The sequence below is a fragment of the Heloderma suspectum genome, chromosome 1, assembly GCF_057233095.1.
Source record: "Heloderma suspectum isolate Gila_16-S chromosome 1, 16-S_ref, whole genome shotgun sequence".
NCBI lineage: Eukaryota > Metazoa > Chordata > Lepidosauria > Squamata > Helodermatidae > Heloderma > Heloderma suspectum.
The window spans coordinates 410,125,050-410,147,470 of NC_139458.1; the positions used below are offsets into that span (position 1 = coordinate 410,125,050).

At 40.9% G+C, this 22,421-nt stretch overlaps 1 protein-coding gene across 1 annotated transcript in view; it reads left to right on the forward strand.

Annotated features, from left to right (window-relative positions):
* The window catches only part of CAMKMT (calmodulin-lysine N-methyltransferase), a 450,591-nt gene that overhangs the window by 28,267 nt on the left and 399,903 nt on the right, over nucleotides 1-22,421 (forward strand). Inside the window, exon 3 of the mRNA XM_084828963.1 lies at nucleotides 7,975-8,039. Coding sequence (XP_084685089.1) covers nucleotides 7,975-8,039 — 65 coding nt within the window. The remainder of the gene's footprint in view (nucleotides 1-7,974; nucleotides 8,040-22,421) is intronic.

Sequence of the window (22,421 nt, forward strand, 5' to 3'; positions counted from 1 at the left end):
TCTTCCTTTGTCATCTGTTATCGTTTTGCCATCCTTATTTAATAGCTGAGCCACCATTTCTTTCCTCTGCCTTTTACTATGCACGTAGCTGAAGAAAGCCTTTTTGTTGTTTTTAGCATCCCTTGCTAACCTCAGCTCATTCTCAGCTTTAGCCTCCCTGACAATTCTGTGCTATCTGCCTGTACTCTTCCTTTGTTACTTGGCCTTCTTTCCACTTCCTATATGTGTCCTTTTTTGTTTTCAGGTCATCCCTAAGCTTTTTGTGAAGCCACATTGGCTTCTTCTGTTGTCTTCCACCTTTTCTTCTTGTTGGAATTGTTTGTGTTTGTACCTTAAGAATTTCCTTTTTTAAAAGCTCCCACCCATCTTGGACCCCTTTTCTTGTTAGCGTCGCTTGCCATGGGACTTTACTGACCTTACTGATCATTGTTCTGAGTTTATTAAAATCAGCTTTCCTAAAATCCAGGGTACACGTTTGACTACACTCGGCTTTTGCTTCCCTTAGAGCCAAGAACTCAAATATAACATGGTCGCTTTCCCCCAGAGTTCCTGTAACTGCTACTTTATCCACTAAGTCATCTCTGTTGGTTAGGTTCAAGTCAAGGATAGCCGATCCTCTAGTTCCTTCCTCTACTTTCTGTAGGAGGAAGTTATCAGCCACACAAGTCAGGAATTTCCTGGAGGGGCCATGTTTTGCAGAATTTGTCTCCCAACAAATATCGGGGAAATTGAAGTCCCTCATTACTACCACATCATGCTTCCTTAAAACATTGGCTGCTTGCTTTCCAAAAGTTTCATCCTTGTCTTCTCCTTGATTGGGTGGCCGGTAGTAGACTCCAACCACCAGGTTCCTTTTATTCTTTGCTCCATTTATTTCAACCCAGATGTTCTCGACGGGGCTACCAAGCTCCTCCTCCTGTCTTTCTGTGCAGAGATATGTATTTTTCACATACAGTGCAACCCCACCTCCCTTTCTGTTCCTCCTGTTCTTTTTGAACAAGTTATATCCTTCAATTGCTGTATTCTAGTAATGAGAGTCATCCCACCAAGTCTCAGTTATACCTATCAGGTCATAATTTCCCTCTTGTATTAAGAGTTCAAGTTCATTCTGTTTGTTTCCCATACTCTGGGCATTAGTATATAGAAATGGAAGACCATGTGCTTCATAGTCTGGCTTTCTTCCTACATGTGTCTGAAGACTATTATTGGGCGCTATCAGAGCTGTTCTCTCCATTGCAGTGCATGCGCCTACGTCCATTGTTACCCCCAACATTACATCTCCCTTCCCCGTAGGATTCAGTTTAAAGCCCTCCTGATGAAGTTCTTCATGCTGTGGCCAATCACATTCTTCACATCCTTTGTGAGGTGCAACCCGTCCCTAGCCAACAGCCCATCTTCCAGGAAGTATAGCCCGTGGTCCCAGAATCCAAATCTCTCTCGTCGGCACCACCTTCGTAGCCAGTCATTCACCCGGAGTATTTTTCGTTCCCTTTCTATCCGTCTTCTAACTACTGGAAGGATGGATGAGAAAACTATCTGGGCCCCCAAGTTCTTGAGTTTCCTTCCCAAAGCTTCAAAGTCTGATGTGATCTCTTCGTAGCTTCGCTTGGCGGTATCATTTGTTCCCACATGGATGAGAAGAAAGGGATACCTGTCAGTGGGCTTTATGAGTGCAGGCAACCTTTCAGTCACGTCTCTAATCTGTCCTCCCAGGAGACAACATACCTGGCAAGTCCACGGGTCTTTGCGACATACTTGGGTCTCGATCCCACGCAGCAAGGAGTCTCCCACTACTACCACTCTTCTCTTCTTCTTCTTGTAGGCCTGGGTTTCATCACCTCTGTTTGACTGACCTTCAGCCTCTTGCTCACTCTCATGCAGGTTCCCCTGTGATTCTTCCTCTGCAGGCTGTCCTCCAGTCTCATCCGCAAGTACCTGGAATCTGTTCCACATTTCATTCTATAAAAGTTTACTGGCTAGGCAGTAACTGTTTTAGAAAAACCTGGAGTCTGTAGATGGTGGGTCATAAAATAAATCTTTCATCAGTATATCAGTGTAGTGCTTTTACAAAAACATGGGTGCTCTTTTGGGGATGCTTTAGATTAGAACACTGGTCTTCACCTTGGTGGTGGAGCCCCAGAAATGGGTCACACCCCAACTCAAGTTCGGTCACACTTTTTCTATTTTCTGAAAGAGAGAGACCAAATACAAAGGATGATACAGTTATCTTTTTATAGTCATGTAAAAAAAAAGATATTTTGGTCAGTGTGGCTTTTTCTTCCCTGGATCACAAACTGTACTGTTCTCACAACTGTTGAAAGTACAGAAGCCTTCCTCTCTTTTGCATATCATAAGCTGAAAGAGAGGAGAAAAACAGGCATATACAGTGACATTTTTTTAAGTATATCCCATGTTGCAGTTGGAGATGTGCAATTCAATCCTATATATCTCTACTCAGAAGTAAGTCCCATTCAGTTCAGTCGGACTTATTCTCAGGTAAATGTGTATAGGATTGCACATTTGGGTCCAGGAACGGAAAAGTCTGAGGTCTACTGCCTTAAAAAGAAGCACTGTATTTACAGCACAGAGAAAGAAGGAAATATTTTGTATGGGAAGACTCTGTTTAAACAGGAGACCATGATCTCTCTCTATTAGACTAGAATTTTTTATTAGTAAATTTAGCAGTATTGGTTTTTCACTTATTTGTTGTCTTTGGATCTACTGTAGAATTGCAGGTTGATTTTAGGCAATTAGAAGGAAAATGGAATTCCACTGATCAGTTAATTTGATGTGAAAATGTAGAAAGAGCATTCTCAGTTGTATATAGCAAACGTTGGATCTTAGCAAAGTGTTGGATCTTAAAGCACTACTATAAAAGATAATAGTTGTGTTCCAGTTGTGAATCTTTATAAACATTGTGTGTGTGAGAAATTACCAAGTTCAGGACAATGGTCTTGTGAGAAGGGGAGAAATAAAACAGTTAACTTAAGATACAGAAGTTTTAAAGATGTATAGAATCCAATCTCCCCTGTTTGCAGTGTTGTCATTCCACAGATCTAACCCCCTTGTGTTGCTTTTTGCCATTTCCCATATTAAAATAAACAATTAAAACACAATAGACAAAATAGCCTAGCAGCCTGCAGACTTAATACAATAAATGTTAAGCTGTCTTCATTAATGTGACCACTGTAAGTTTGCTGCTGGCTGAGAACCGCAGGATCCCCCTCCCGGTTTATTTCCTGGAAATGAACAGAATTTGGGGGGAGGAATTGAAATACATGTGTTACTTATTTTCTTATCAGTTCTAAACTTACTTCATTACTTTGCAGTGCAATCATATGAATGACTAATCAAAAGTAAGCCCTACTGAATTCAATAGAATCTATTCTCAAGTAAGTGTTTACATGATTGCTGCCTTCAGTACCGAAGAGTTGTTCTGAGCCACTTGTGGATAGTCTTCCTGGTGGCTTTTTTGTACTCAAAGTTAGGGATGGCAGAGAATTCCGCCATGGATCTCAGTGAGGCCGAATGCCAGTGCATTCAGCCCCCCAAACTCCGTGGCGGAACGGCCTGCCCCCCTGCCCCCCGCGGATCCCCCCCGGGACGAGACTTACCTGGGGCGGATCTTCCGGGTGGCAGCGGCTGCGGCGGCTGCGGCGGCTGCGGCGGCTGCGGCGGCTGGTCTTCTGACCGGCTGCCGCCGCTGCTGCCATTTGCAGTTTCGTAAAAAAAAAACAAAACAACAACACCCGATGTGATAGGCTACGTAAAGATTTACGTAGCCTATCATGGCTGGGTTTAAACCCCCCCCCAAAAACGACGTGATAGGCTACGTAAAGATTTACATAGCCTATCATGGCTGGGTTAAAAAAAACAACAACAACAACCGCGTACGCAAATGGCAGCGGCTATGGCTGCCGCCATTTGCGTTCCTTATTTTTGGCCGTCTTAGTCTACGTAAATATTTACATAGACTATGACGGCGAAAATAAAGGGGAACGCAAATAGCATAGCGGGCATTTACATTTTAGCCTACGTAAATATTTACATAGGCTAAAACGGTGAATCAAAAAGGGACGCAAATAGCGCCCACTACGCTATTTGCGTTCCCATTTATTTTTGCCGTCATAGTCTACGTAAATATTTATGTAGATTAAGATGGCCAAAAATAAGGAACGGAAATGGCGGCAGCCATAGCCGCCACCATTTGCATACGCAGTTCCCCCCCCCCGAGCACTCCGCGACCGGAAATCTGATTGCGAACGGCTCTGGCCTGGCCTGGCTGGCTGCTCTGCGGAGCAGCCACAGAGCACAGCCGGCCGTGGAGGATTCCGGGGGGGGAGGAACGGATCGCCTCCTCCCCATCGAGGGTTCCAGGGGGAGGGATGGAATGCCTCCCCCCCCATCAACATAACCCACGGAAAGGTAAGTGACTTTCATACATCCCTACTCAAAGTGCAAAGATAATTAACACCTCTGGATGCATTACACAGTCTTGGATGCAAACAGGGCTCACAATGGAGCTGGGGGTGGATGTTGCCCAGTAGCTAGGTGGAGCCAAATAAGTTTCCTCTTAGCATTTTTTTATGTATAAAAATACTAGCATGTTCATTGTGTAGTAGTAGCAGTGGTTTCATTCTGTTAGAAGCCTGGCCTGATTCACGGTGATGTTTTATACTGCTCTGCTGCTTAGCCAGGGACCTGTTTCCACAAGCGATTTACTCCAAACTGGCTGTGTGTGGAGGTCGTTAGGGATACATGACATCGTGGCCATCCAGCAGCCACACTGGAGCTTATCGTGGAAAAACCGGATTTCCTGAGACTGCTTATAGACCAATTCTTTTCCTTAATTCGGCTTGTCTGCCCTTCTGTTGTGGTGTACACCAACACTCTGGATTTACTCCGGTATGTTAGCCCTGCCTAGAGGTGTGAGTTTCACCGTGACCCCGGTCAAGGGGTGTTTCCCCAGTGTTTTCCCCGACTGTGTTTCCCAGATGTTTCTACCATTTCCCGGCTGGTGACCAGAGTTTTTTTTTTTCTTTTTTAAGTAAAAGATTAAACCGAAACAATGCTTTAGCCTGACATCGCAAACCCGAAGTAAGCACTCCACATTCACCAGCCGCCACCATCTGTGAGCTGTGAATTGAAAATTTAAAGCCGTTACTCCATCAGGGGCTAAGGCTGACACTATTAATAGTGCTGTGGGGTGGCATGTACATGTATAAGTTCCCAGCCAGATCGCAGTTCCAGAGGTAGTTACAGCAGAATCCTCAGTTGCGTGTTTAGAAAGCATCATTATCATGCGATAGCAAAAAAAGCCCCAGTCTCCAGTGGACTTCTACCCTCCCTCTCGCTTTCTCATTATGACACTATTGCACATTTCTCCAGGAATATGCATACCCCCTATGTCAGTATCTCTCTTTCACTGTATAACTGTATCTCGAAATAACACTATCATGCATTTGCGCTATTGTGTGATAGCACTTTAATTCAGGGGTTGTTGCTAACTCCCGTTGTGGTCAATGAGGCTTGTTCCCCAAATTTTACTATCATGCATTTGTGCTATCGTGCAATAGTGCATTTATTCAGGGGTGCCTGCTAATGCAGAAGCCCAGTTTTTAGAGGGGGGGGGAAGGGTGGAATAGGGCATAGGTCAGGGAAGTCTATTCAGAAGTAACTCTTGTTGTGGTCAATGAGGCTTGCTCCCGAATTTACTGAGATTGCCATTACGCCAAAAACACTAAGTAGACCCAGGGTACATGTATTCATCAAGTGAAAGGCATAGTAACTCCCCTAATGGCTGTGAAGTGCTATTTCCAAAGCTGTGTGCCTCTGCTGTTTGGTTCAAGGCTTTTTGGGAGTAATTAATGCCAGCTTCAGTCCTTTGCATCTTCGCCTAACTGGAGTTTCAGGTGGCAGGAGAAAGGGGAGTAGAGCCTGGAGGGGGGAGCCTCTCTTATTGGTTGAGCAGCCCCTGCCAGTCTGGTGACATTCACTTCCAATCCCTCCACCCCACCAGGAAGTATGTTTCTGTCAGTGACTTATTATGGTGTGGTGCACTCCTTCATGGAGCCCTGGGCCGAGCCATTGCGATTCCATGAAAAAACTGGTATTCCTCCGTTTGCTTCACCCTTCCATTGTCATGGAAACACAGCCCAGGGGAATTTGCCTACAAACTATTATTTACAGCAGTCTTATTGTTACAGTTTTGTTTGGTCTATCTGTTTATGACTCAGTAAAGTTTGCCAAGCCTTTCACTTTTGGGATTCTGTCTTGCTTTATTCAGCCGCTTCTGCTAACAAATAGCCATGTGCATCCGGGAAGCAGAGCTGCGTAACTACAGTGGGATTGTGGCCAAAATATATTGTTCTAGGTCTTTCAGGTTTTGTAGGTCCTTTGTTCCTTTTGTCCCCTCAAGTAAAAAAACATAAATAGGCTGCATAAATGGGCCAAGTGGATTGGTAAAGTTCAGACCTTATTGTTGAAATCAGAATGAATATCATCAGTGGGACCAGATTTCCCCAAATATGCTTTGTAAGAATGTGTTTAATCATTCCCCTTTGTAGTGATGTTCAACTGTTAGCGCTGATCCTTATGTAGGCAAAACATTTTCCTCTTGTGTGTAGGTGGTGTTATCAGCAGGCTTAGAAGAACCCTAAGGTTTGCAGAAGTACAAAAAAATGTTTAGGGAAAACCCCTAAGGGGGCAAAAACCAAACAGATCCCAAAACAGCACAATCAGGACTGAGCACATTTAGTGGCCATAGAATGTTGAGAGTCAATTTGAAAAAAAAAGCCAGGGGAAAGCGGGGATGGAATTAGCTGGTGAAAGTGACAGGTGAGGAGGAGGCATGATGGACATGGCTGCCTGGGAGGCTTTGAAACACTGCTGATCAACTGGCAGTTGGGCAGGAGAAGTTAGTTGAGAGAGGAGGCCCTCTTAAGTACTGTGTGTGCATTAGAAGGGTAGGGCCAATTTTTAAATAAGGTGAAGAGTGTAGACAGGGTGAGGAGAGTGGAAGGTGAGAAGTTATGTGTGTGTCTCTTCCTCCATTCTTCTTCTCTCTGTTTCTCTTCTTCCCTTTCCTTCTGCATTCTGTGGGGAGAAAAGAGAAGAGCAGAGCAAAAGAGAACTGGGGAAGAGACTCATAGTTATAAAAATGCAGAGAGAATTTTCTTATTGTCTGGATAGGTCATTTTTTGTTTCACGTTGAAAAGCTATTTTTAAATGTCTTTAAGGATGGAAATGAGAGCTGTCCACAGAAATCAATAGAGAAATCCACATTTTAATGTAGGTTTGATTGAAGGGGCAGATGAGGCAAAGCTTAAGAGGGAGAGGAAGCAGAAAGTTACAAGGACAGAGGAGGAGGAGAAAGCTGGAGCCAAGACCAGTGCAAAGGAAAAAGGCTGGATGCATAGTGGAGGAGATGGAAAAGGAGAAACTAAGGGACCTGTTCCTCTCCTGAGGAAACTAGTACCATTGTATATCGAGAAGACACACTTCCCCCTTGCACGGGGGGCCTTGGTGCCACCCCTCGACTGGGAGAGCTGCCCATTGATACAGAGCGAAGAGCCGCAAGCTCAGGTAACACACACATACCAGGGAGACACTGCAACCATTTTGTTCCAGGGCCTTGCTTGCATGCCTTCTAACTAAGTATGCTTTTGGCTTTGCAAGCTTAGAAATTGTTATTTTTCTATGTGTGCATAATTAAATTTAAAGTATTTTTGAACAATAAAAACATGCTCGTCGTCTACGTTTTTATTGTTAACGTATTATACTTTTAACACCATATATTGATGAATTTTTTCTTTTTCTCCCTCTAGTGGTGAGATTTTTTTTAAGATGATGGTGGAGGCTGTAGGCTATGAAGATGTGAGGCATTTCTCTCTTTTTTTAAAAAAAAGGAAAGAAAGAAAGAAAAATGAATAATTTTGGTGGTGGTGGTGATGATGATGATTTGTTATTTCCTAGATGTAACAGTGGACTATTAAACGTTGAAGATGTTCTGACAAGCTTTGACAACACGGGAAATGTTTGTAAGTAATTTATTTTTCTTGATAGTGGTTGTGTTAAGGATGAAAATGTTGTTTACATGCATACATGTGGGCCTCTCAAACCTTCCCATCCAATCAGCAACTCTTTGTGCTGCATCAGAAGATATTTCTGAAGTTGCCCTGTATTTCAGGGACAGCTTGTAAAGTGGAGCTGTTCTCAGAAGGAGAGGACTTGCAACTCCTGCTGCATATGTGCAAATCAGCATGTGGCCTTTTGGATTAGGGCCCAAGTTGCCTGTGTAAATGTATGATATAAAGCCCCAAGACCAGGGGAGGCTGGTGGCTCCATAGAATCATCGAATAGTAGGGTTGGAAGGGGCCTACAAAACCATCGAGTCCAACCCTCTGCTCAATGCAGGAATCCAAGTCAGAGCATCCCTGACAGATGGCTGTCCAGCCTCATCTTGAATGACTCCAGTGTGGAAGGGGGCAGTTTCGGTGGGGCAGAGATTCCATTTTGGGTTTTAGTTACAACCAGCCAGAAGCCTAAAGGAGTTATCCAAGGTGCTGAACCCTATCCCCCAAATGGCTCCAGAATCTTGGATAGCTCCTTTAAACTTCTGGCTGGTTGTAACTAAAACACAGAATTGAAGCTCTGCCCCACTGAAACTGGAGCCACCAGCCTCCCCTGCCCAAGACTGTTTATAATATCATATCTACAAAAGAGGAGTTAGTGCAATCTATGCTTTTTAAATTAGGGTGAGTTTTTTTTTTAGTTTTACCTTTCATTCCTAATCAAGTGGTTACATGTATGGTGTACCAATGGCTGTAAGGTGTTGCTGCGCACAGAATACATTTTAGAAAGAGTAGAAAACCTCTTACCTGCTTGTTAGAAATAGAAGCACTTTGATCTAGACAACTGTCAGCAATTCATCCTTCAAGTTGAAAGACCATTTGTCTTTTGTTTCCTTTAGGAAATCTTGTGTAGTGTCAATTAGGGCAGAAATTGACTTGGATGTTACTGGGTTTTCTGTTTGACAGTGTTGACTGCAGCGTGGTAGTTTTGCTACTAGCACTGACACTGACATCATAGCGATGGCTGATATTGGCTTGCAGCCCACCAAGCGCTGCTGCTGGCGCTTAATTTATTTCACTGACACTGAAAAGCCTATTCACATATACAACAAACTGGGTACACTGAATAGTCAATGGGATCTTGCTTGCCCTACCATGCTTCAGATGTGCGTGACTTTAACACCCTGATTTCCAAGTCTATATATCACTCAGTTTTCACATGTACATTATACCAGGTATACGTGAGTATGTACCATTTTAGATGTTATAGCAGGTGTTATAGATGTTATAGCAAATGCATAGATGTGGGCTGGGCATGATCTTGCTGGCTTACTGCAAATTCAGATACACAATGTGCTGTATGTTTGAATAGGCCTTAAGTGGGAGACGAAGGTTTAGTATGCTTTTAAAAAACATTCATTCATTCAAAAGTATTTAGAACCTGGACATCCACTGTAAAACTGGTTCATAACCCTTTAAAACTATTTTTTAAAAGCCTACAGCACATCGCAGAAAGTAAAGCAAATTGGAGAGAGGCACAACAGGTAGACCTGCCTGAATATTGTTTTTATTAAAAGTGTTTAAATCTTATTTGCAAGTCTTAAATATTATAAAATTGTATATTTTAAAATTATTAAATAAAATATTTTAAAATGGGACTTGACATCCATCTGGCTTTCTAGGCCCTCTTGTTATCTGATCAAGAATTTTATCTGATGTATGTATATGTATCATCACTGAAATTATATGATCTACATATGTATGACACCAATTTCAATGTAGATTGTTGAGTCCTTGAGATCAAGACTTAAAAATCGCTTTGTACAGATAAAACAAAACTGAATCTCAGTTTAAGGTGGAAAAGACTTGCATACTTATAAACTGTTTTTCTAACTTCCTTATCTTGCAGAAAAATGTTTTTCCTTTCTAATACTATTGGCTATGGAAACAGTGGAATACCACTAGGACAAACAATTAGCTGTCTCACAGCCCAATCTGTTGAAGAGTTGGGTGTCTCTGAAACCCCTTGATTTCAATATGCAAGGCACACCTAGCTATCATAAGATTTGTCTGTTTGAATATCTTGGACTGTTTGCATGTAACTCCCATCCTCCATTTTTCACTGTTGGTGTGTGCGTGTGCACGCTCTTCCTTCTTGTTGTGGATCTTCCGGCCCAAACTTCTCTCATTTCCTGGCTGTTTCTCTACCCTTCTTTCCCACCTGCTGAACCTCTGTAAAAGTTTTTAATGGGCAGTGCTATTGCAGGCAGTATGTAAACTATAGAATGGGCACATGGTTGCCTTTCTACTCGCAAACAAGTCTCCCGCAGTAGTGGGTCTGGCAGCAAGACTGTCTCCATACCCTGTGGATCCAAGTCAAAAAGAGGCAAATATTTTCTTGAAACCATTTGTCTAAAATACACCTGATTCACATAAATGGAACACCTCCTTTATGTTTCTTACATACCATGTTCAGCTTGTGATCAATAGAATGACTCAGTTTTTAAATGGCGGGGCAAGCAAATGTAACATGTCCAGATATGTGATATTACAGCATGGAAAGCCCATTCTGCTTAATAGGCCCTTAGCACGGTTAGGATTATAGTATCTTTTGGGTTGCCAAAGCTTTGGCACTAGCCCTAGATAATTCTGACATGTAGTGTCACTGGAAATACTAATGGTGTATTAGTATGAAAAGAAGTAAAATATATTGAATGAATAAATTTAGATTCCTTTTATTTCACTATTACTCATACATTTACTTATGAGTGTTTGTTTAGAAAGGTCTGTCTTTCTGTGGCTTATAAAGCAAAACAAAGCACGCAACAATTCATACAAAAATAAAAAATATTTCTATAGGTCAAAGTAAAAAAGAAGCTAACATTTTTCTTCCATTGGTGGTAACATGAAACCATTCTTAAATACACCGATTCACCTCGAAAAACTCCTCTTTGTTTCTTATGAACCTGAGATTACACTTCATTGCACGCTGACATTTCAGGAGCAAAAAAATGTAATTTCACAAACTAACTTTTGACCTCAGAACAACAACAAGAACAACAAAATCTAAAGGATAGGTAATTGTGTAGGAAAAGTGCTCAGTGCAATTCAGTCTCAACTTTGAGGCATTCATCCTGTTTGAATGCCTCAGGCTTTATTATGAAGTCAGTCCAAGAGTGCTTAGAAAATGTGTTCTTGAAGTACTGCCAGGTAGGAAAAGTAATTCACAAATTTACAGGAGAAAGGGTTCCATGGGATTTACATGTTGCCAAGGGACTAATACCAAGACAGAGTGTGCACAATTGCTGATGTCAGCAGAGTGTGAAACTGGAGAACAAAACAACTGCAGGGACTGAGAGCACTGTGGATTAAAATGGCAAACCTTATGAGTATTGAAAATGTATCTATTTATTTTTTGTATGAGTTGCCCTATAGCTGAAGTTCTCAAGGCAACATACATGAGAAAACAAATACAATAAAACCAATGATCTGGATTTAGAATGTAGCTTTTATGGCAGTTTCTTATTGTCATTTTTAGAATTGCTTTTATACGATTTCTTTTAGCATTTAAACATTTTGCTAGAGCAGATCACACTCTCTCCCCCCCCCCCCCATGAATGGGACTTACATCTGGAGAGTCCTTAAGGGTCAGGCTCTAAAAACTGATGTGCACGCAGACCTGTTTGGGAGCACACATATTGCCTCCTTGCCCTAATGTTTATATCATGATAGAAGCAATAACATTATTTTACTAACAAAGCATAAGCCCTCCCTCGCCCTCCAAGTCATTTTATTTACAAATTCTCTCTCAACTTCTCAGCTGTTTTAATGTGGCTTAGTACATGTTGCACCAATATATTTTCCTTTGTCCAACTGCCAAAGCAGATTTGTGGTAAAGCGTCCAGTACAAACTAGATATTAGTTCAGAATAAGATGTTGCCACTAGCTGGCAGCATTATATTAAATATGAATTAACTTCTTTTAAGCAATGTTTGTAACATTTACCAGCAGTTTCCTGATGTGCGTGCGCGCGCGCATATTGTGAAAGAAAATTAAATTGAACTAATCCTGATTGCCAGTAGAGGGGGAACCTGTGAAACTGTGCACCTTGGACTTCTGATATGAACTCTGAAAATGATTACTCTGACCTTTTTCCCTCAGAAAAGCATACTGGAAAATAAAATTGAATAAGGAGTGGAGAATTCTTTCCCTAAAAAAAAGTTTGGGAATTAATATTTTACACAGTTCCTCTATCACACTACTTAAAAAACAAAACAAATCTGTGGTTTTTACTAGTAACATTTCTTCTCTTTACAGAGCAGGAGGATAAACTGTGTGTGTATGTCACACATACACACTCTGCTGAAGTACAATATATATGTGGATTTAAAATGGTGATATAAGGCTAAATATAAAGAACCAGGAGGTATCAGATGATCAGCTGCTGCTGTACAAAGTGGTTAATTGCTAGAGTCCAATGTTTTGGCAGACTGTAATTGTTTTTAGTAGTGATTGTCTATAGACTGTATTACTCATTTATAAACCAGTTGTAAAATGGTCCGGTTTTGTTAATAACATTCTTATTGAAACACTGATAGCTTGAGGAATCAGGATTTGAGAGTGTTTCCTGCTGCAGCTCTTATGAGAGGATGGAGAGTACAAAACAGGAATCCCAGCCAAAGTGTTCTTCCTGGTAGTGGTGTGTGTGAACAGTATAGCATCTCCATTCTTCTGTGGTATGGGACTAAATGATGGAGTCCCAGCTTTCCACCAATGCATATGCTTATCTGGTGCATGCAGGGCTTATATCTGCCAGCAGTGTGCCTGTCAATGATATGTGGAAGAGTTGGTTGTGGTGATGTTCATGCTTGACAGGCCCAGTTTAGTATGGTTGCCACCTGTATAGTTTAAAACTAGCCTAGCCATTATGTTGCCCAGCTGGGTTTTTTTCATTTTCTTAAAGCTTGGCTTCAATGCTAAACAAAGGGCAATTTGAAATGTGCACATGCTTAAATGAATTAATATATGTAAATTACCAGTAACTATCTGTAATAAAGAAAAATGTGCATATGTCTTACTGGGAGAGGTGGCAGCCTCTAGTGTGCTGCTAATGTACCCAAGGTAGTTCTAACTGAAAATGACTCATGTGTTCAAGTGATCCAAAAGCTTATGAAATTGTCTGGTTTATTCAGGGAAGGCCATATAGCTTTGTATATCTGGGCACAAAACCAAAATTGTTGACAACATTAACACAATTGGAGGTGCTGATGGTTCTGGGAAGAACAAAAAGATCAGTAATATTTATTATAGCGGATGGAGTTGCAGAAAGAGTTGCAAGGAGTATTTCTGTATATTATGGCCAGATAGGAGCGGGATGGGATTCCTGCTACTCACTTAGCGTAATTTGAGGGGTGCACATTATTACATGCAATAACAAAGTTCACTTGTTGTTATCTAGTATTTATATAGCGCTTTAGAGTGCTACATACATTACACCCATGATTTTATTTATAGCAACACTGTAAAGTAGATCAGTATTATTCCCATGTTGCTGATCATGTGGGAGAAAGAGAGGCTTACCTAAGGCCACTTAGGGTGCACTCCTATGCATGTTTAGATGGAAAAAAGTCCTACAACTCCTAGCATTCCCCAGCCAGCACTGTACCAGCACAGTGTTTTTGTGATACCTATTAACAATTGTATCTAGTATTCTATAAACACATAACGTATACAGAAACAGGGTGAGGAAAGTTAATGCAGAAGAATGACATATGTGCATGAAATACTTCAGAAAGCAGTCCTAACCATGTTTACTAAAAAGTGAAGTTCCACAAGTTGCAGGTCTAAGTACCCTAATTAGGGAGTAAGTCCCACTAAACTCAATGGAATTTACTTCTTAGTAAACATTCTTAGGATTGAACTAACTGTGTTCCGTGGGATTTAATATCTAGTAAGTGTGAATAGGATTGGAGCCTTATCCTCTCTGTGTCAGATCTGCAGCATTTTAAGGTTTATAATCCTTATATCAGTTATCTTGAAAAAAACAAAGCTTTAATACTAAATGTCTACCTAGAAAAATACTTATTCTGAAATGGAAGCACCAGCAGGGGGCGCTACAGTTACAGAACTGTCCATGCCCTTATTTTTTTTACTGCAAAAGGAGTTAAATAGCCAGGTGCAGTTACAGACCTTATGGTGATAAACACTAAAGAGGTATAAATGTTTGTGTGTGGTATTGCTGACTTTATTGTTAAATGCTACTACATGATGTACAGGAACAAGGCTATACCTCATATGAATCTGTTGGGATATTTGATGGTAAATGGCTGGTTTGCATATATGATTCATATGTATAATTATTTTGCCACGTTACATTTTAAAATGTGGTGAATAATACTATAAATACTATGAGACTGATTCGATACACTGGAAAAGTTGCCAGTGGTAAGGTGTTCTTTTAAATAGAGATTGAGTACAAAAGACATTTCAAGCAGTGTCTGTCTCTTGGTAACTCTGGGTGCTATAGCATGTTTTGATAATGTTGGAATAAATTGTTTAATTAAAGTTAAAATCTGCACAAAATTAGGTTTCTTCACCAGAGGCTCATGATGTCCAGTTAATAGCTACAAGGTGTGCGTGCGTGTATGCATGAAATGTGACTTAAAATTACTCTAGTACTATGGCTGGAATCTGCAGTTTAGATTATTGAGTGTCTGGATGCATATTGTTGTTGATAAAGTCCCATTCACATTATCTCAATGGACCTCTCCCAAATACTTTGTAATTCTTGTATTGCCTTTCGATTTCATTTTTTACTATTACTCTCCAGTTCCTAAAGTATTCTGTCAAGGAAACTGGATGAACACAGTATTTTCTAGAGTAGGTTCCTAATTTCCTTGAGGAGATAGAAGTATTGGTTTTATTCCCCCCACCCCATCCCACCCCAAGTATTATTCCCTTATACTGCCACCCTTAATAAATTATTTATTTTAATTTTTGTAGTAAAATTATTATTAGATCATTTTTATCTCATGAAAATTTTGTACACACACACACACTCTGATATATCTTTCTAAATTCAGATTTCCCTTCAAAGTTTAATTGTGGAATAATCCTCTTTGAGTATTTGGCAAGGTGAAAATGGAGCTCTTTCTCACACCTGTCTTCCTCCATATCAATCAACTGAGTAAAGGGTGTTTTCTCTGTCTACCTCTTAACCCCTCCTTCCCTTGATTTGAAATGTGGAGTTCTGCTCAGAGGCCTAGAGGTTTCTTCATAGGTCTCACTGGATGGCTCAGAGATACCTGAGCTGGTCTATAGACTTGAGATTGTGGCAGCTACTGATCTATCACGCCTGGAAGGAGATGCCATCAAACTCCCTAGGGAAAAGGATAGGATGACATCCTTTAATGACAAGAGAGGCACACACTGTTCCTGCAGTTCATGTAACATGTCACACATTTAGATGCAGTGGTAACAAGGGAGTGATCCACATTCTGCAAGCGCTACTTGATAATCTACTCTTCCTGGTTTGTTTCTTTTTTTCTCTTTCCAGGCAAAACATTATCCACCTCATCAGTTATTAGATTGCTTCTTCCTTTTGTTTCTTTTACATTTTGGGTTGGATGCCTCAGCATTTCTCATTCTGCTCTTCAGGTAAAAAAATTAATAAGTCCAATTAAAATTTAAGGCTACATTCTTAATACAAGTTGTTGGAGAAGGATAGATAGTAGATGAGTTTTGAGTATATGATCAAATGAAAAAGTTCATTCTCTTTTGGTGGTGGGGAAGAGAAAGTTTATATAAATTTCCGCATAGAAGATTACAATACAGTATATATTCAGTAATATAAATATTCAGTTTTATTTAAATATTTCATATATTAATCAAAGGGTCAATATATTGCAGTAATATCCTAGTTAAATTGGCATTAAATCAGTAAATATTTTGCAGTTAATAATGATATTTGGCATTTATATTATTTATATTTGTTCTTAAGAAGATTTAGGCTGCAACCTTAATCTCTGCCAGAAGCTGTCTGAGAGGCCTTGGGAAACAGTGTAAGTAGTGCTCTGCCATCAGAGACAGAAGTATGCTGGTGAGCCAACACCCTGCTAAAGGTCCTCTGGCCTGCCTGCAGACATCTCTGCTGGCATCAGTGTCCCGGCTGTGTTCTACTGGTGGAGTGGAGGAAAACTAGACATGTCAGGGCAGGTGTGGAGACACTACATCCTAAGGCCCCTTTCCTCCTGATTTGCCCTGGTAACTGGAGCAATTCTATGCCAGCCCTGGAGCTGTTGTCGTAAATCCCCTCTGATTGCAGTCAATGGGAGGGAAAAAGCTGTGCCTTCCGCCCTGGCCACAGTGGAACAGCAGCATGATGGATTTGGTGGCTGTGCTGTTATATCCAGTGTTTTATTAGTCGACCTTAGGACAATTTACAATAAAAAAGGATTCGTATTATTATTTTCATATTGCAGATATGGGGCTGTGGCTGAGAGATAGTAGCTTCAAGGCCACCTAATAAATTCAAAGCAGACATGAGCTTTGAAGCAGAGATTTCTTCACAACTTAGTCTTTTAGTCACTATGTTATAGTAGCTCACTTCTCAAGAGAGGCTGAGAATCAGTCATGCCATTTAAAAACAGTTAAAAATATAGTATTAAGTCCAAGGCCCCTTTTGGAAAAGCGTGTTTGGAATGGTCACAGATGTTATACCATTCAGAGCTTCCTTTAATTGTTCAGTTTCGGGAGCCAGAGAACACAGACAAGTAGAATGAGAAACCCATTCATTCACTACTTCTCCTCAATTCTACAGTAACCTGTTGATATGTAAGGTGGTAACAAGGATGAGGAGCCAAAAATTAGATTCCATTTTTGGTGTTCTTTCTTTGTAGCTTTTTGTGTGTTTCACTTTTCTTTTACTGACAGTTCATAGACTGAAACCTAAAGCATATATTATAAATACATTACTATATGATCTCTGAAGTAAAGTGTGACATGAAGCTGATTTGTTCATTTTAAACTATTCTTTAAGAAATGGGTTGGCATCTTCAATTAGGCTGATCAGAAGAGTGGAAACATGATTCGTTTAATTAGCAATGAGTTTCATGTTAATGTTTGGAAATTTCTCTTACCTTTTTAGTTGAAATTAGAATTACAAATGTATTTTTCTGATAATGTAAAACATTGTCAGAAGAGAATAGGTAAGGCATAACTTCCACAAAAATAAAATAACTATGTTTAGTAAGTTTGCTCCTATTTTTAAGAGAGAAGTAAAAGGTTTGGGATTTTTGAGAGAAAATACCTCCAACGTTTGGGAAAATCAAACACTTTTCTGTAGATTTTTAATTGGTGATGTTGACCTCATTAGTGGAAACACTCATTAATCAGTTCAGAAGGCAATTTCCTAAAATTTGGAGAGAGTGCCCTCATAAGGTATCACATTTTTCTGTAAGAAGGCTAGAATTTAGATATATCAATAATTTGTTGTCTTCCTTCTTTACAAGTAACATCAGCTGTTTATAAGTGCATGATTTTATATCATTTGCACCATTGCTAAAATCTCAGAAAATGTTTATAAAGTGGTATTTTACCAAAATATGAGGCTATAGTAAATAAATCCTTAATTGATCTTGGCCACTACATATGCCTAAATAAAAATGTTCTACTTTACAGATCTGGAAGAAGCTTGGATTTTGTCAAATGGGGAACAAGAATTGAGAACAGATTTGAGGAAAAGCCAGTGAGAGCATTTTCTCAACTGCTGCTTGATAAAAGATGCTACATTCCATCTGATGAACAGGGGATGGGACTTCTGAATTGGCAGGCCTTATATACAAAAATAGAAATGGCATCACTAGTATTCTAATGCTCATTCAGAATGTGTTTATAACCCTGGTGGAAAGAAGGCCCATGTAGCTTAGTGGTAGAGCACGTGCTTTGCACGGAGAAGGTCCCTGGTTCAGTCCCTGGCATCTCCAGGTACAGCTGAGAAAGAGCTCTTTTCTGAGACTCTGGATTGCACTGGCAGTCAGTACATAGACTAGGGACGGGGAACTCTGTTTCAGGCAGAATCGTGCCCTGTGTCTGATGCTCTGTTTCCTGACCTTTTGGACTGCTCAGCGACCCTGCTTCTGGACTGTGTAACATACCTGACTGTTTTACTGTGTTTGACCTCTTGCTTGTGATCTTGACTACTCCTGCTGCTGCCTGATCCTTGTTGCCTACCTGACTGCTGGTGTTGACCTCTGTCTGGATTTTGACCACTCTCGCCTTAGCTTAAACCTCCTTAGACTGAAACCTGTGTGCTTGACCATTTGCTTGCCCACTTGACTACTCTATTGCCTCGCTCCCTGTATGTGCTTGCAAACAGCCTTGCTCTAGAGCAGGACACTCCATCAGCCTAGTTAGGGCTAGCTGCTGCTTGGCTCCTCCGTTCCAAGAACTGTCTCCTGCACTGGCTCTTCCACCTGATCATTATGGAACCTTTGTGTAAGAGGTGGTACCTGCGTTTCTTACTTTTTTTCTTCCCTCTCTGTCCTTTTCTTATCTTGTATTGTGTCTCTTGCATTGTAAACCAGTCCTGCCAGTGAAGTACCCTGCTTTGATGGCAAAGTTTTGGTACGCATATGGGTACTGTAGAGAAGGTTGTATCTTGGTGCTTTTGTTAGATAAAGGCATAAGAAGTGTTTGAGGGTAGACTCTCCTATGTGGAAATCCGCCCAAAATTTTCCTAGAAGATTCTCATTTTACACTACAAGACGTCAGAGTTTATGGGAGTGGGAAAGAATATTTCATCTGTGTTGTCCACAGCAGCAAAGTGAAGGGTTTCTGCCATTGTTGGATCTGGAAGGATCCAGAGAAGCATGTTTTTCTTTAACTAAATAGCTAACTATACAGATGATATGTAATCTCTTACTTGGTTGTAGCTAGTTGGTATATAAAGAATAATAATTACAAAAAGAGACTGTAAACCATTCACACTGCTATATTTAAAAGCCAGTTCCTATAAGTAAGGCATTTCTGTGTAGAAATGTACATGCTACATGCTTTTACGATTGTTATACATTACCGTTACACATGTGTTAAATTAGCCGAGGGAGACTAGTCGCGCTTGTCAATGCATGTCTACAAAATGGCTTTCACATGTCTGACCCATCTTATATTCAAAGGAATATACCTGTACACACACACGTTTGTGTGTGAAGAGTTAGGCATGTTATCCTTTATGGTAATTCTAGTTAACCAGATTGTAATTTTCAGTTTGCATACTTCTCTGAGATTGGCTGGCTTCTTGTTTTGTTGCTGTGTTTTGTGAGAATTTCATAAAATGACACTGAAGCTGAAAAATAAATGTGTGGGAAAATGGATTTTGTACCTTAACTGGCAAAGGTTCACAATGACATTACAGAGTAGTATATGTGAAAAAGGTCTTTAAAATGCTCCACATTTACCAAATCAAACTGCTATAACTGTTGTGCTCCTCTATCCTCAAATAAAATCTGCACAACTTTGATGGCTCAAACTGAAGTGCCTACAGGAAGCAGAAAGAATCCTTGAAATTATGAGCCCAACAGTATCCTGGGGGACTCCTTGATGGACCAGAAAGTAATCGGATTCATGTGAAGCATACATTGGAAAATGTTTCCAATTTCACAAACAAACTGAGCACAAGGCAAATACTCTACAGGAACCAAGATCTTACCAGACTCTCCAATCAGTGTAAAAAGTACTCCTGGTTCAGTGTTGCTTGATGACACTACTTACTATAGCTAGTGGTAGCCTCCCGCAGAAAAATTATTGCAGATATTCAGTGCTCCAAGCCTGCAATTGTGAATCCAATTTAATTAGATTTTCCCCACTCTCTCTCAAAGACTTAGGGCATGTTACAATCTATATATTCTTATAGCACTCAGGGAGCTTCATAGCCAAGCTGGGTTTTGAGCAAATCTCTCTCTGCATCCAAATCTCATGTTTTAGCCACCTGACCCCGCAAGCTATCACTTTGGTACAGAAAATCTTCATTTGCTTCTGCCTATAGCACTCTCATTGGGCACAATCTCCTCATTATTGCTTCCATTTATCCCTCTTCTGATATGAATAGTGCTTAATTCCAGTGATTCCTCCACCAAACCAGAAAGTGGGTGTAATGCTTTCCTATGCTGACTATGCTTTCTTTAATCATCAGAATGATTCCTTCAGAGTAATGCAAGTGATTTCAGTGGAGTTTCAAAATACGGGGTTTAAGTTTGCAAAATACAGCTCTTAAATGTGGTCCATCCAATTTTAAAACTATTCAAACAGACTAAACTATGATTAGGAGATCAGACTGCAGCGAGCTGCATTCTTCTTTTTCTTTTTGCCTTTGGTGTGAATATGGTATTTTGGTTTGATTTCCTTTAATACCATATGTGGCATACTAGAGCAAACCTGAGTATGCACAGTTCAGCTCTTCTTCCCTGCCCTCCTCCAGTGCTGTGGAAGAATAAATCTCAGAAGTGTTCCCAGTAAACCTGAAGCTCAATTTTCTGTCCATTCCTGCAGGCAGAATGATGCCAAAATCCCTGTAAGAATCTTGTGTTCTGTCCCAAACCTTTTACTCCAATCTCCATCCATACACCTGTATGCCTATCTTCAGGATCCTCTTCATAGAATAGTAGTAGGGTTGGAAGGGGCCTACAAGGCCATCGAGTCCAACCCCCAGATTGCCTTCAATCTGAGGTAGGTGATTATTTGGTTCCAGGACCATCTAAGTTCCTTTTATTTCTGTGTACTTACTTAGATTGCCTAAATTCACAGCTGGTTCATCTTGCGGTGGTGGCCATAATTGTCTCATAATCATCATGGGATTACTTCATAGTGCTAGAGACAAAGTTCTGCATGCATTTAGTATATTTCTTGTGTTGGGAATACTGCAGCCTTGCCTGCAAATTACTGGAAGGGGACAGTGTTGCATTTAGTTAGTTCATGGGAATTTTGACGACAGCAAACCTCAGGATCTCTATAGCCTACAATGTGGTTTCCTGTGATTTCTTCCTCCCCTTCCTGCCTTCCTCCCAACCTTGCTGAGAGCAGTTGGATTTGCTCTCTTGTTCCTGCCAGTGTTATAGAACACAAAATGGACTGAACAAACTTCTTTTTTGAAACTGTATTCTGTATCTCCATATTATGTGCAAGAATATTGTGAGTAAACTATTTTTTCTTTCCTTTTAGCCTTATGTGCATGTGGGACTGGTAAATGCTCATTCTGTTCTGCCTTTTATTTTTCTCTGCTAACTGCCTTTCTAACAGGAGGCATCAATGCTAAATAATTCCCATCAGCTTGGCCCAGGGGTCCCCAAGCATTTTGGGCCAGTGGGCACATTTAGAATTTTGAGAGAATGTTCTGGGTACTCTCACAGAATGGCTGACATAGGGGTAGCTTACCCATTCACAAAATGGCTGCCATGTTGGGACTGGCCAGCCACAAAACACCGATTTCCCAGAAGGCAAAGTGGTGAAGCTAAATGAAAACTAACTTGGCCAAGGTGGGGTCTGAATTCCAAATTCAAAACCACTCTTTTGAACTCATAATTTTCTGTTCCAACACAAATTGCACAGAAGGTGAACTGATGAGGTGTGTTCTCTCTCTCTCTCTCTCTCTCTCTCTCACAGACACACACACACACACACGAAAAATACCCACCACCACCATCCTACCTGGGAAAACACACTCAAAGAAACCCAGGCAAACAAAACCACAGCACAGGCTAAACACACACCCAGCTCCCTAAGCCTCCCTCTAGCAGTGCCAGCTCCAGGTTTCTGAGGGCCCTTGGACAAGACACCCTCAATGGCCCCTCTCTCTCAGTGAGTCTTACCTTCTCACCACCATTGTCACAAGCTTCTCCTGCTCCTCCTCTCTGTCATCATTGCTACCACTTGCCTGCTTGACAGGTAGAGAGCCAATGAGCAAGTAGGCAGTGGCATCTACTACTCCTTCTCATCACCACCTTTGTCTGGGCCAGAGTGATGGTCAGGTAAACAAACAGGTGAAGAGGAGCATTTCCAGGGGGCTTTTGTCAGTGGGCCCCTGCTGGCATGTGGGCCCTTGGCAGGTGCCTGACCATGCCTACCCTTGATGCTAGCCCTGCCCTCTAGCCTCCCAGGATGCTTCCTACCACCCCAGCTTCCCTTTTTCTTTTTTCTGGGTGGCTGGGTATGAAGCACAATCACCTACCTTTTTTATTTCCAAGAGGGTCTCTGGAGTCTTTATTCCTTGGAAATAAAGACAGTGATGGAGGCCAGCACTTTACTTTGCAGTATGCCAGCCTTCCCATTATTTTTTTTAAACAACCTTTAAACCTG